At 40.0% G+C, this 16,122-nt stretch overlaps 2 protein-coding genes across 3 annotated transcripts in view; one reads left to right on the forward strand and one right to left on the reverse strand.

Moving 5' to 3' along the window:
- ryr1b (ryanodine receptor 1b (skeletal)) overlaps window positions 1–16,122 on the reverse strand; it is a 297,504-nt gene that overhangs the window by 9,074 nt on the left and 272,308 nt on the right. The window contains exons 98-101 of the mRNA XM_062060917.1: window positions 14,427–14,469; window positions 14,218–14,351; window positions 12,324–12,384; window positions 12,117–12,263 (exon numbers count right to left, since the gene is read on the reverse strand). Of these exons, the coding sequence (XP_061916901.1) occupies window positions 12,117–12,263; window positions 12,324–12,384; window positions 14,218–14,351; window positions 14,427–14,469 (385 nt within the window). The remainder of the gene's footprint in view (window positions 1–12,116; window positions 12,264–12,323; window positions 12,385–14,217; window positions 14,352–14,426; window positions 14,470–16,122) is intronic.
- On the forward strand, window positions 1,388–8,189 carry LOC133658652 (uncharacterized). Of its 2 annotated transcripts, XM_062060910.1 has the most exons (5): window positions 1,388–1,992; window positions 2,047–2,178; window positions 3,278–3,449; window positions 3,604–3,756; window positions 4,030–8,189. In XM_062060910.1, exons 1-5 carry the CDS (start codon window positions 1,626–1,628, stop codon window positions 8,018–8,020), a joined length of 4,815 nt encoding a protein of 1,604 aa, XP_061916894.1. In that variant the 5' UTR covers window positions 1,388–1,625; the 3' UTR covers window positions 8,021–8,189. The 2 variants fall into 2 exon arrangements, with proteins under 2 accessions (XP_061916894.1, XP_061916893.1); XM_062060909.1 differs by having other exon boundaries at window positions 1,388–2,178.

Below are 16,122 nucleotides of genomic sequence, written 5' to 3' on the forward strand. Positions count from 1 at the left end.
TATCAATACAGTCTGCAAGGGATACAGTCTGTGCTTCCTACATTATATATCAATATATATCAAAACAGTCTGCAAGGGATACAGTCTGTAAGCACACATGATTGTGCATGCTGCTGGTCCACTAATAGTACTAACCTTTAACAGTTAATTGTACTAATTTTCATTAATTACTAGTTTCTATGTAACTGATTTTATATTGTTTTACTTTCTTTTTTATTCAAGAAAATGTTTTTAATTTATTTATTTTAGTTTATTTATTTTATTTTATTTTATTAATTAAAAAAAAAAAAAGGACCTTATCTTCACCATACCTGGTTGTCCAAATTAGGCATAATAATGTGTTAATTCCACAACTGTCAGTATTGGTATCGGTTGATATCGGTATCGGTAATTAAAGAGTTGGACAATATCGGAATATCGGATATCGGCAAAAAGCCATTATCGGACATCCCTAATTATCGGACATCCCTAGTGCAAAGTAATACAAAGTGCTCGCCTGTACGTTATCAAAATAACCAGCCTACCGGTATATGAAAAGTCAGTCTTTAATCATTATAAATGATAAATGGGTTATACTTGTATAGCGCTTTTCTACCTTCAAGGTACTCAAAGCGCTTTGACAGTATTTCCACATTTACCCATTCACACACACATTCACACACTGATGGCGGGAGCTGCCATGCAAGGCGCTAACCAGCAGCCATCAGAGGCAAAGGGTGAAGTGTCTTGCCCAAGGACACAACGGACGTGACTAGGAAGGTAGAAGGCGGGAATTGAACCCCAGTAACCAGCAACACTCCGATTGCTGGCACAGCCACTCTACCAACTTCGCCACGCCGTCATTGTGTCATCGTCTTCCTCCTGCGTACTAAGACCACCGAAATCCTCTTAGTCGGTGTCGGAGAAGAACAGGACGTAAATAAGCCGCACCCTTGTATAAGCCGCAGGGACCAGAACGAGGGGAAAAATTAGCGGTTTATAGTCCGGAAATTATGGTAAACATTGACTGTTGTTACCCAAAGTATATTAAGTGGGATTTTTCAGGAAAACAAATATATACAGTAACACAAAAACAAGCTGTCTCTGTGATCACTATAGGTGTATAAATAATAATATAGTGTTAAATAAAATCAGTCCCTTGGGCACAAAACTGGAAATAATACAACTCTCCAAAAAGTGCAATTCTGCTGCTATTTGACATAACTGTTTGTTATGATGCTTTGACATTTTTGCACTTTAAAGAAAGAAAGAAAATTCTATGAAGAGAAAAGTTGTTTGCAAATGTGGTTACAATGCTAAAAAATGAAAAGTTAAAGCTAAAAAAAGAAATTCACTTTATTGAGTTTACATTATTTCTTTATATAGTGCCTGTGGTCAAGGCTCATATCGTTCAGTTTCGCTCCCACACCAACGGCACAACATCATTTTTACTTCATAAAATAGATTTACTGGTAGTAAGTAAGATACCAAAAGTTCGGAAATTGACACCTAGCCCATTTTGTGTAATCGGTGTTGAAAGCCGGTACTATTTTTCAGTGAGGCGCAGTGATATCTAGTGGGGAGTGGCGCGGTTTTGGTCACATGGACCAATCAGGTAGCAGCTTTATTCTAACAACATACCTGCTATGGCGACGACAACATCCGAGAGTGAAGAGGAACGAAAGACCTCAAAAGTTAGAAAAAAAGTGCGTAAAGAGGAAAATAAAAGATGCTATATGCATCTTTCATCTGTGAACAATGAGGACGTCCAGCACTTCACTCGGACACGGTGGGACACATACAGAAACTATTTAAAACAGTGGCTTTGTCTGCAAGACCAGAACAAGCATCTGGCAGAAATCTATAAACATTGCTCGGATGTAGATTTTGACGCTATTCCTGACGACGCTGGGTTTCACGCAACATGCTACCGACGTTTTACAGATAAATCTGCATTGTTTTATGCCGAGAAAAGGACCGCACGGGCGGTGGGAGAACCATCTGCAGCCGCAGGTCAGTCAGCAGGCACGTCTGAAACTCCCCGAAAGAAACTTCGATCTCGTTCAGGTTTGCCCGTTGCTTCTGCCGGCCCCGTCCTGCCAGCCATCTGTATAATTTGTCAAAAAGTGGAAAAGTACACTCGTGTGGGAGGAAAACGCCAGAGGGATCAACTCACACAAGCAGAAACCGTGTCGGCAGGTATGTGACACACACACACACACACACACACACACACACACACACACACACACACACACACACACACACACACACACACACACACACACACACACACACACACACACACACACACACGTGTGTGTGAATCTATAGTAATAATGTTACAGTACATAGCGTAGGATTGAAAGAATGTGTTGTTACTTTGTAATAACCAAATGGACCATTTATACACTGTCAGAGTTAAGGGGAGACCTTGGAATTTAAAAGTTTGAGAACCACTGGCCTAGAAAAGGAAGCCCCACCCATCCCCCCATATACCTTCACACCACAGCCCCAATCTCTCTCTCCCCCCCCCACACACACACACACACACACACACCCCTGGACTGATTTACACATCACAACCCCCACCCCTCCCCCCGCACACCTTCACACCTCACCCCTCATCCCTGAACTGACTGAACTGTGACCACTACCCACATCCCTGCTGTGACTTCATGTCACCTCCACTGCTGCTACAATAATTGAAGAATGCATAGTGCACTTTATACATCATCATTGTCATATCATCCATTATCATCTTCACTGTGAACTGAATGTGCAATACTGCTTCTGTCTACTCATGCCCACTATAGATCTGTTGTAAGATCCACACTTTAATTTACTTTATCTTATTTCTTTATTTTTGTTTCTTATTTTATTTTATTATATTTATTAGTATTAAACATCCTTAGCATTTACATTTTTAGTAAGTTTATTGTAAGTGTGCAATATAGTTTAAGTTTATTCTTGTTTAATTTTTATATTCTGTGATTCTTTATTTAGCTTAAGTTTATATTTATATTTATATTTTGTGAATTTGCAAGGGGGACCAGCAAAATAAGCTTTTCATTGTGCAGTGTGACTGTCTGTTTATCTGTGCATATGACAATAGATATCTTGAATCTTGGAATGTTTAGCTGGGAGTTCAGCAGCTCACATCACAGAGTCGTAAATCACAGGGTCATAAATACCTCTCCAACCCCCCACTCAAGACACACACACACACACACACTTTTTTACTTGTAAATCTCTGATTTTGCCAATAAAGCTTATTCTAATTATTTTTCTTTTAAAGGCCAGTTGCTGAAGGCAGCTGAGATTAAGAAAGATGCTGCCATTCTTCTGCACATCAACGACAAAGACTGTGTTGCTATAGAGGTCCGGTACCATAGGACCTGTTACAGACAGTACACCAGGTTCTTGTCACTGTCTACAGCAACGCACACTGCAACCAGAGATGAAGAAATGTGAGTAATTACACTGTACTGTCATTTTGCTCACATTTAAAAAGTAAAAAAAATTTCAACAACATGCAGCTTATATTTAGTTTTGCTTAAGATACAGCTTTGAAAGCATGACTCTTTGCACATGTTAAGTGTGTGTGTGTGTGTGTGTTTTCAGACAACCCTTTGCTGACAGCTACAACCTCTTCTGTGACCAAGTGATCCGTCAAAGGATTATAATTGACAAAGAGGTGCTGAGAATGGACAAGCTAAGGAAGTTGTTCGTGGACACCGTTAAGAAGCACGAAGATCTTGATGCTTCAGGCTACAGGTAACTGAAACAAAAATAATAAAATATTCATACTGAAAAGTTTATTATTTATAGATTTAGTCTCTCCCCATAAAGGCTATGAGAGTATGTTTAAAGTAATTTGATTATCATTGATGTGTGTGTGTGTGTGTGTGTGTGTGTGTGTGTGTGTGTGTGTGTGTGTGTGTGTGTGTGTGTGTGTGTGTGTGTGTGTGTGTGTGTGTGTGTGTCTGTGTCTGTGTCTGTGTGTCTGTGTGTAATGTGCTCATATTTCCCTTTAACTTTATGTTTCAGGAGGGATAAACTGAAAAGAAGGTTGGTCCGTGATTTCCCCCAGCTGGTTTTCCACTGCCCTCCCCAGCGCAACGTCTCTGAAATGGTTTTTGTTGAGACATTATCGTTAGCAGACAGGGTACCTCTGCCATCAGGCACATCACCATCAACTACCGAGTCAACTGAGGTGAGCCAAGCTGAAAGCCAAGCTGAAAGTGACAGTGAACACACGGCTAGTACAACAGCTGGTCAGAATACCACGGAGAACACAAGGACACTTTACAGTGCAGGGCTGATATTGAAGCGCCTTCTAAGTGACTCTCCCGGTATGAAATGCCCGTGGCCTCCCACAGCAGAGGATTTAAATGTATCTGAAGCTAAATCTGTTGTGCCTGTTGAACTGTACAACTTCATTGCCTGGATTATAGGTGCAACAGAAGAGCCAACACTAGCCTGTTATGTTGATGTTCCTGATGATGTGAATCTAAAGGTTATCTCTCTTTGTCAAGACATTGTGTATCTGGCATCTAAAGGTCGAAAGCAGACACCCAAGTCATTGTGTCTTGGTCTAACTGTTCGCCATTTAACAGGTTCATCAAATGTTCTGTCACTGCTGAATAGGTTAGGACATTGTGCTTCACGGGACACAGTTGTCAGTCTTGACACTAGCCTTGCTCAGCTACAACTTTTAGAGGGTAGAAACAAAATACCCAAGGGATTCGCACAGAAGGCACCCACAATACTGGTGTGGGACAACATTGATTTTGGGGAGGAGACACTGTCAGGTCATGGAACTACTCACCACACAAATGGCATTATGCTCCAAAGTTCTGTCACTGAAACTGTGTCGAGAACAGAGAGACAGCCACTACAGAAGGCAGTTAAATCATTCAAACCACCTCCTAGCTACCCCGTAGAACACTACCAACAGTCTAAAAGACACGGGCCACAGAACTTGAGTCACCATGGAAGTGTTCCATTGGATGCAGAAACATACAGGTTGAACACTGTATCTGCTGCCAAAACTGAACTGGCATATGTTTCAGTAAAGTACACAGATGCTGAAGCATGCACAGTGCCAAGCTGGACAGGTTTCCATACACTGCTCCAAAGTGGGGCCACTCTGCCAAAGTCAGCACTGTATTATCTTCCAGTCATTGAGGCTTCACCGACGGAGATGTCAACAGTTAACACGATTTTGAAGCGAAGTGTTGAAATTGCTGATCAGCTAGCACTGGACCATGTAGTGGTAGTTTTTGACCAGGCTATATATGCCAAAGCTCAGCAAATCCGCTGGAAGGACCAGGAATTGACAAAACGCCTTGTGATTAGACTTGGTGAGTTTCATACTTGCATGTCTTTCCTAGGGATTATAGGAAAAAGGTTTGGTGATGCAGGACTGCAAGACATACTCATTGAGTCTGAAGTTGTTGCCCCAGGTTCCATCAATGGTGTGATCAGTGGTCATCATTACAACCGCAGCATGAGGGCACAGAAACTTATGTATGAGAGCCTGCAACGTGCCAGATTCAGCACATTCTTAGACTCTTTGACACCAGCGGGGAGAGATGAGTGCATGGCTGTCATCAGTGAAATCAAAGACACATTCCCAGACAGAACAGTGGATGTTTTGTGTGCAAACCAGAAATTTGACCAAATGTGTTCAAAGTATGCTCTCTTTGTGGAAAAGAGAACTGCCGAAAACCCAACGTTTGCTTTCTGGAGTTCTTACATTGACATGGTGCAAATACTCCTTCTGTTTGTGAGAGCTACACGAGAATCAGACTGGCAGCTTCACCTGTCAACAGTGCGCTTGATGATGGCATGGTTTTTTGCTTATGATCGTGTAAACTATGCTAGGTATTTGCCTACATACTGGATGGAAATGGTCAACTTGCCTATAACACACCCTTCTTGTCACAAAGACCTCAGTGTGAAAGGTCAGTGGACTGTTCAACGTCAAAGTGCCCATGGATTTGCCTCCATTGCTTGTGACCAGGCTATTGAGCAAACATGCAACAGAGATTCAAAGACAAAGGGTGGCTGGACAGGAATAACTCTAAATAGGGCTGCAGTGTCTCGCTGGATATTGTCACAACATGAACGAGCTGCCATAGCTAGACAATGTGAGTCAATGTCTGGAAAATCCCCAGAAACACGAAGGCGAAAAGATCTAGACCGCTCACGGATTCATGCCGATGAAGAAGCTGTGACCAGAATAAGTTCCACCATTGATTCCATGCTGAACCCATTTGACTTACACCAAGATGGCATTGTTTGTCTTAGCTCAGGGACAGTAGCATCTGAAGGGGTCAAGAAGGATTTGCTTGCAGCACCAGAAAGGGGGGAAGAAGCTGTCAAAGTCTTTATTGACCAAAGACTGTTAACAAAATCAGTCGACATTTTTGCCCCCATCAAGGCTCAAAAACTGAAGACCTTTAGTGACCAGGCAAAAACAAAGACAAAATCTGCAGCAGCCAAAGATGTCATTCTGCGTGCAGACAAGAAACTTTTCTCCAGGCTACTCATTATTGGTCAAAGTAGAAAGGTAGACCTGAGGCAAATTCTGTCCTACTCCTTGGGAACGGTTTCATATCCCTTAGCCAGTACTGATGGGTCACTTGCTAAAACAGACAAATCTGCCTTGATGAATATATTGGAGAACAAAGACAAAGACTGCTTAGTTCAGCAAGTTCCGTCAGATGGAGCTATTCTCTTCGATGGCATGGCAGTCATTCAAGCCATGCATTCCAAACCAGCTACCTTTGGAGAGTTGGCTGACAACTTACTCCAGTACGTGGTCAAGATAGCTCTGCAGCACAAGTGTACAAGGATAGACTTTGTCATTGACCAGTATCCAGAAATCAGTATTAAAAACCTAGAGCGGTCACGGAGAGCTGAGGGTGGTACACAACAGGTGCAGATCTATGGACGGGATCAGAAGGCACCCACACAGTGGAAAAAGTTTCTATCTAATGGGACCAACAAAGCAGCACTGGCAGAATTCCTCTTTGTTGCATGGCGAGATGCTGATCTCACCATTTTGGGCAGGGACTTCAGCTTGTACATAGCACATGGAGAACTGTGTCACTGTGTTACTGTGAAAGAGGGTTCACAAACTGTCAGTGCTGTTCACGAACTGACATGTGACCATGAGGAATGTGACACTAGGGTGTTTTTACATGCACAGCATGCTGCACAAGAACATCAAACTGTTGTCATCAAAAGCCCTGACACTGATGTGGCAGTGATTGCTGTAAGTCTTCAAAGAGCTTTACAGTGTAGCTTGTATTTTTTCACGGGAGTAGGCAACAGAACGAGGATCATAGACGTGGCTAAGGTGGCAGCAGCTCTTGGCAACAGTGTTTGTTCTGCACTCATTGGCATCCATACCTTCACAGGTTGTGACTCGACCAGTGCCTTTCATGGCAAGGGCAAAAGGAAGACATTTTCTCTTGCTTGTCAGAAAGACGAATACCTGACTGCGTTCTCAAATCTGGGCAGCAGTTTTAACCTTGACCAGTCTACGTTCAAAACACTGAGCAAATATGTGTGCCACCTGTATGGACAGGCATCTGCCAAAGACGTGAACGATGCAAGATACAAAGCATTCTGTATGGCATCGTCAGCTTTGCCAGAACTGTCCATTCCCCCAACAAGTGATGCCCTCCACCAACACTGCAAAAGGGCAAACTACCAAGCAGCAGTAATGCGACATTCCCTGACTGGTATGATGTGTGCCCCTTCACCCATTGGCAATGGATGGTACATTGAGGATGGGGAGTTAACAGTAAGATGGATGACTAGAAATCCTGCCCCAGATAGTGTGCTGCAGGTAGTCCACTGTGGTTGCAAGACAAGCAAATGTGAAACAGAAAGATGTTCATGTATGTCTGCAAAAATGTCTTGTACTGATTTATGTCACTGCCAGAACTGTGGAAATGTTTCAAAGGAAACAGAAGAAAGAGGTGCATGGGATGATGACACAGATGAAAGTGATATTGATGAGTAATTACGCACCATGTCACCATGTAAAATTTGCCACTTTTGTTTCTTTATCAAGATGTTTGATTATCGAGATGCCACACTGCCATTTTAACGGTAAAGCTTAAATAATGTCTGTATTACCTTTTTTTTCAAATTTGTTTTGGTCTTTTGTGTGTGTTTGTGTGTGTGTGTGTGTGTGTGGGGGGGGGGGGGTATAAATGACACATGCTGTGAAACAATTTGCTACTTTAATAAATATTTATCATATTTTATACCAATTTGGGCCTTTACTGCATCTATTTTAATCTTGTCCATTTTTGCCTTATTCCAGTTTTGGGGTGCATGGTAATATTTTGCTAGATTTTAAGCCACTTTTGGCCACGGTGTGTTACTTCTTTTGTACCTTTGATTACATAGAAGGTTGTGACATTTTTTTAATGTATGATACATAAGCTTTTAGCTAAATTTAATAAGTGTGTGCTTCATTGTGCTGGGGCAAATCACTTCAGTTGAATCGTTTTTTAAGAAATTTGCTACATTTCATGATCTAAATTCACATATGAGTATACTAAGGCACCAATATTTGTTTCAGATGTTAGGTATATGTATTTATGATATTTGAGAAAGATTTTGTGTTGCCAAAATGAATAAGACATATTTTACAAGCCAAAACTGCAGCACAAGATTTTCGTTTTTTGTGATTTACCTCTATATACATTTCTGGCTTGTGACAAAATTTGGCTAGGTATCATGTTCTGAACTTTTAACCCAAAGTCCAGAAGGGTATTATCTATGCAAAAATGCATTGAACAAGTTGTGCTTAGACGTGGGAGCGAAATTCATTTTCTAGGCACTTTTTCTCATGTCAGCTCACCGTCTAATAGGGGGAAAGATGTTATGAGCGAGGGAATATAACAACTACACTACCCATCATGCAACGGGAGTGACGAGCATGCGCGGTAGCCCCGAAAAGTGTTGTTGCATGCCGTCACCCGTGAAAGTAAACGTCAAGAACTCAGCCAACACGCCTTGTCTGCATTATTTATAATTAGACAGACAACACATATACAGTGTGAAAAACAAAAGTTAAAAAAGGGAGATGTGTTGTATATATATGTATGTGCTGCGGTTGCTTTAAGAACGTTGCGACAGCTGCCGTAAAGGAGGTGCGTTGCTAGCCTGGTTGCTATGTTTCCGCTTGGTCGTAAAAGTGTTGGTCATGTGTTTGTACCGTGCTCAAATCTCTCAGTAAAGTTATTCATTGGATTATACCTTTTGTTTTGAACTTTATTACACCTTGGAGCGCTTTTTCCCGTCCATTGTTTTCCTGCTTTCGCCATCTGCGCCTAATGACTGAGCTACGTGACGTCATTTCTTGTGATGTCACACGGGGCATTTCTGATCGGGACGGGATTCGTTCCGAGGGATTCGAATAAAGAACCAACTCTTTTCTTTACTATAGTGGTCTCGATAACGGGTACCGGTTCTCAAAAAGGGATTCGAGTCCGAGGACTCGGTTATTTTCTTATCGAACAACCGGGAAAACCGGTTTCGAGTATCAGCCCTACCTGCGAGCATTGAAGAGATCGAGGAAGCCGGCGTCAAACCGCAGCAAGTTTTTAATTGTGATGAGTACTGACTTTTGCCAAAGCGGAGGAAAAGATGACATTTTGTTCAGCAGCGCCTCTTCCAAGAGCACACACACACACCTTTGCCCCGCCTTTTTTCTTCTTTGGACATTTGCCGATGTTCATTTGACTTTTCAAGAATGTTTATTATTATAATAAAGAGTGTTTGCTCGGAGCACATTAAAGGCCTACTGAAATGAATTTTTTTAGACACTTGTGATTTAGGGCTATATAAATAAACATTGATTGATTGATTGATTGATAAACGGGAATAGCAGATCCATTCTATGTGTCATACTTGATCATTTCGCGATATTGCCATATTTTTGCTGAAAGGATTTAGTAGAGAAAATTGACGATAAAGTTTGCAACTTTTGCTCGCTGATAAAAAAAAGCCTTGCCTGTACCGGAAGTAGCGTGACGTCACAGGAGCTAGTATTCCTCACAATTCCCCATTGTTTACAATGGAGCGAGAGATTCGGAGCGACAAAGCGACGATTACCACATTAATTTGAGCGAGGATGAAAGATTCGTGGATGAGGAACGTGAGAGTGAAGGACTAGAGAGGCAGTGATGGACGTATCTTTTTTCGCTCTGACCGTAACTTAGGTACAAGCTGGCTCATTGGATTCCACACTCTCTCCTTTTTCTATTGTGGATCACGAATTTGTATTTTAAACCACCTCGGATACTATATCCTCTTGAAAATGAGAGTCGAGCACGCGAAATGGACATTTAAAGTGACTTTTATCTCCACGACAATACATCGGTGACACACTTAGCTACTGAGCTAACGTGATAGCATCGTTCTCAAATGAAGATAGAAACAAAATAAATAAACCCCTGACTGGAAGGATAGACAGAAGATCAACAATACTATTAAACCATGTACATGTAACTACACGGTTAAAAATTCTCAGCCTGGTAAGGCTTAACAATGCTGTTGCTAACGACGCTAAGGCTAATTTAGCAACTTAGCAACCGGACCTCACAGAACTATGATAAAAACATTAGCGCTCCACCTACGCCAGCCAGCCCTCATCTTCCCATCAACAGCCGTGCTCACCTGCGTTCCAGCGATCGACGGCGCGACGAAGGACTTCATCCGTGGGTTTGGCGGCAAGCATCGGCTAGGCGTAGTAAGTAGTCCTTGTTGTGTTGCTGTAAGTATTGTACTTAGCCGCTAATACACCGATCGATTCCACCTACAACGTTCTTCTTTGCAGCCTCCATTGTTCATTAAACAAATTGCAAAAGATTCACCAACACAGATGTCCAGAATACTGTGGAATTTTGTCGAAGAAAACAAGAGGTTTCTGTATCGGGTCCGATGGGGTCCAACCACTTCCGTGGATTTTGTGACGTCACGCGCATAAATCATATCCAAAGGAGTTTTTCAACCGGAAGTGTGGCGGGAATTTTAAAATGTCACTTTATAAGTTAACCCGGCCGTATTGGCATGTGTTGCAATGTTAAGATTTCATCATTGATATATAAACTATCAGACTGCGTGGTCGCTAGTAGTGGCTTTCAGTAGGCCTTTAATGGTGCTCAGTATGGAAGACTTGACGAAGCCGGCTTTGAACTATGGCAAGTTTTTTATATATTTTTTAAACATTTGCTACTGGATTTTTGACATACACAGTCTAGAAATACTATTAACATGTCAAATGTTCTTTTTTTTTATTCGGCAAACAAGTGACCTACAAAAATTGTATATAGAATAAAATTAAAATAATAAGCTCAACTGCAAGTTTTAATTGTAATGAGACTGGACTTTTTTAGAAAAATATGCTGAAGAAGACTTCTTCCAAGAACGAACCAACGAACCAACCAACCATCCAACCAACGAATGAACCGACCAACCAACGAATGAACCGACCAACCAACGAACAAACGAACCAAACAACCAACCAACGAATGAACCGACCAACCAACGAATGAACCGACCAACCAACCAACCAACGAATGAATCGACCAACCATCGAACAAACGAACCAAACAACGAACCAACGAATGAACCGACCAACCAACGAATGAACCGACCAACCAACGAACCAACGAATGAACCGACCAACCAACGAATGAACCGACCAACCAACGAATGAACGGACCAACCAACCAACCAACGAATGAACCGACCAACCAACGAATGAACCGACCAACCAACGAATGAATGTTCAAGTTAAGGATCTGTGTGATTCCTGGTTGTTGGTAGAACAGCGCGTAGAGGACAGTTGAGCTTGTCGTTGTTGTTGTAATGACATATTTATGATATACAGTACTAACTTTATATTGTGTTCAAAGTGTACAAACCGTCACTAAAATATGAACTTTTGTCCAGGCTGCAACCAATTATTCATATTTACATTGTTTCTTATAGAGAAATGTGCTTCATTATACAAACTTCTCAATTAATGAACCCTGTTCAAGAACGGATTAAGTTGGTAAATGGAGGTTCCCCTGTACGAGGCGTGGTTACGGCGTGCACACCTGCTTGCCGTTGTGCGTGACGGAGGACAGGATGGTGCGCAGGGTCTTCACGCCCATGGCGATGTCCAGCAGGTGAGCGGCAAAGAAGAAGTTGTTGTAGTGTCCCAGCAGAGACATGAGCATGTACCAGACCAGGTACAGGAAGGTCTGCAAGGAAGAGAAAACAAGTCAACTTCCTGTTTGCCAAAATGAGGCAATGAAACTCACGCTGTCCGTGAACACCACACCAAACTTCCATATCTGGTACTTGATGTCGATGGATGTTACCCTGCAGGAAGGAGACATGTTTGTGTCTTGTGGGGAAGGTTCATTTGTGGACATACAAATACACAATGTGGGAATTACAATATTAACTAGGAACAATAAAACACTGAATATTTAAAATATATCGACAATGCTCCTCTACTTCCCAGACTACTTGATGGACATATTTTATAATCCAGCAAGAGCAAGATGTAACAAAATAAAAATATCACCGTGGCAGAAATCTGCCTGCGTCTGACACTCGCTACCAGGCTTTTATGCGCGGTAAACAAGCCCCGCCCACATAAAGCCAACCTTCGTATGTCAGTCAAAAGTGCAGATTATTACCATTGGAATCATTTCTATAGTTTGAAAATACCCAGCGGGCTGCATTGAAATGTTAATGATGTTGTATTATGCCAAGATAGCCCCGTTAACTGCCTGTTTTATGCTGTTTTGTAAGACCCCTGACTTCAAACTTGTCACCTCATTGGCTGCTCCTGAGACAGGATTGATTGCTTTAGTCTTAATTTAGCAGAAGTGAGTCTTGTTTAGTTTTTTTCAACACTGAATTATTATACACTGATTTTGTTTTACACACAAACATTTTTTCTCTAAATTTTTCAGCACTCATTTTTTTTCTACACACTGATTTTTTTACACTTAATTTTTTTATACTAAATGTTTCAGCAATGAATTTTTTTTACACAGAATTTTTCAGAATAGATTTTTTTTTACACTAAATAGTTATACACTGAATTTTCATTATACACTGAATTTTGTTTCTCTAAATTTTTCGGCACTGATTTTTTTTTTACACTCAATTTTTCAGCACTGACTTTTTTTACACTGAATATTTTTACACTCAATTTTTCAGCATTGATTTTTTTTACACTCAATTTTTCAGCACTGAATTTTTATACACAGAATTTTTCAGCACTGATTTTTTTTGTTTTACACAGACTTTTTATACACTGAATATTTTTATACACTGAATTTTGTTTCTCTAAATTTTTCAGCACTGATTTTTTTTTACACTGAATATTTTTACACTCAATTTTCCAGCATTGATTTTTTTTACACTCAATTTTTCAGCACTGAATTTTTATACACAGAATTTTTCAGCACTGATTTTTTTTTTTTACACAGACTTTTTATACACTGAATATTTTTATACACTGAATTTTCTTTACACACTGAATTTTTTTTCTCAAAATTTTTCTGCACTGATTTTTTTACACTTCATTTTTTTATACTAAATGTTTCAGCAATTAATTTTTTTTACACAGAATTTTTCAGAATAGATTTTTTTTTACACTAAATATTTATACACTGAATTTTCATTATACACTGAATTTTGTTTCTCTAAATTTCTCGGCACTGACTTTTTATACACTCAATTTTTTTTACACAAACATTTTCAGCACTGATTTTTTTTTTACACTGAAATGTTTGTACACTTAATTTTTTTACACTAAATTTTTCAGCACTAAATTTTCAGCACTGAATTTTTTTACACAGCATTTTTCAGCACTGATTTTTTTTTACACTGAAATGTTTGTACACTTAATTTTTATACACCGAATTTTCTTTATACACTGAATTTTGCTTCTCTAAATTTTTCAGCACTGATTTTTTGTGTACACTGAATTGTTTTACACTCAATTTTTCAGCACTGAAATATTTGACACTCAATTTTTCAGCACTGATTTTTTACTCTGAAATTTTCAGCACTGAATTTTTTTACACTGAATTTTTTAGCACTGAATTTTTTTACACTGAATCTTTTTTAATGGAATCATCAGCATAATATGATGTAAACAATGATTCACAAAATTCAACACAAAGTGCAACATACCAGCTGAAGACGGAGTTGTCGGGCTCGGGCTTCTTATCGTGCGTCATGGCGCTGACATCCAGAGAGGCCAAATCCATGCCCAGCAGCTCTGCGATCCTCTCTCTGCCGTAGATGTCGCCGTATTTGTCCAACACCTGCACAGCAGGCACATACAGAGACATGAGGAGCCAACTTAAACATGCAGGGCTCCTAAGAACTGAAGATCTCACCTTTCTCTTCACAAACTTGTCCCAGTAGTTGTTAGGGAAACTTCTGCAGGGACAGAAAAAAAATACGATGATTTATGTTCTTTTGCAACAGACTTTATCAAAAGTTGCAGAGTTTAAAGCTTATTTTATGAACAACATTGAATCAACTTGTCATTTTATGAATTCCTTATCAATGTTTTAGGTCAGTGGTGTCCAAACTGCGGCCTGCCAGCCTCTTAATTTGGCCCGCGAGACATCATGAATTCAACAAGCATCGCACCGCAGACTGATTTAAAATTCATGCTGCCATCTTGTGGACAATGTGAGTAAATCAGATCAATGACCACTGAAAGTGCGTTCAATTAATAGCACAGCATGTACTTATATGACACAATCCGAACAACATTCCCTAGTCATGGTGCAAAAAAAACAAACCTCGAGAGAGACCTGTAGCACTTATTTTTGTTGGTAAATGAGTTGATGAGGGATTATCATCACACTTCAATATCTCTAACATGTAAATGTTGCCTCTTTTCTACAGCAGGTCAGCATTGAAACAGGAAGTAGGTCAAAAAGCTGTGCACTACAAAACGGGCTCATTGTAGCCATTGATGCGGACTTCCTCATTCTAAATAAAAAACAAATAGTTGTATTAATTTGGTTTTGTAGGTTAAAATGATTTATAAACTGTGCTCCTATGTTAATGTTGCTGATCAATTTGAATTCATTATTATTATTTAATTACATTTTTCAGTATCAAATGGTTCAAGTTGGTCTAAAAATGTTTATGATTTAATGAGGATTCCATTTTTTTTATTTCAGTCAAATTGTTGCACTTGAAGTATTTTTTTGTTACAGACAACTTGTTGAAAGTTGATCATATTTCTGTATTTTAAAAAAATTCTATAATGTTAATAAGAAAACAAAGGTGTACTTATAACAATTTTATTGGACAAAATGTTTTCTTCATAATAGAGAATCACTGCATTAGTCTAAGTTAGCATTACTGAATCTATCGTTGCAGGAAGAAAACAAATTATGAATAGGTATAGAATCCGGGTAAATACTGCCATGCTTTTATTTTGAAGGTTATTTTGCACTGAACAGGAAGACATTGTGGGCATATTTTACTCGTTGTTTAGCGATAATGAGGAAGCTAACAATACAATATATGTCAACACAAACAGTTATGTAGACCAAAGTGCTCGAGCATGTTACGTAGATTTCACAATAAAACGCTGGACCGGGACATAAGTGAGTTCCACTGCACACACACTGAGCCGCAGTTATGTGCCAGCAAGTACCCAGGTAATACAAACACGTCATAACTTCATCAAACCCACCTTGACACATCACGTAGTAACGTTATGAACTTTGAACGCACGCCATCTCTTTAATACGCCATTTTACGTAGTAACGTTATTAACTTTGAACACACGCCATCTTACGTAGTAACGTTATTAACTTTGAACACATGCCATCTCTTTAATACGCCATCTTACGTAGTAACGTTATTAACTTTGAACACACGCCATCTTACGTAGTAACGTTATTAACTTTGAACGCACGCCATCTTTTTAGTACGCCATCTTACGTAGTAACGTTATTAACTTTGAACACACGCCATCTTACGTAGTAACATTATTAACTTTGAACGCACGCCATCTTACCTAGTAACGTTATGAACTTTGAACGCACGCCGTCTCTTTAATACGCC

This window comes from Entelurus aequoreus, linkage group LG10 (assembly GCF_033978785.1).
Source record: "Entelurus aequoreus isolate RoL-2023_Sb linkage group LG10, RoL_Eaeq_v1.1, whole genome shotgun sequence".
NCBI classification, from domain to species: Eukaryota; Metazoa; Chordata; class Actinopteri; order Syngnathiformes; family Syngnathidae; genus Entelurus; species Entelurus aequoreus.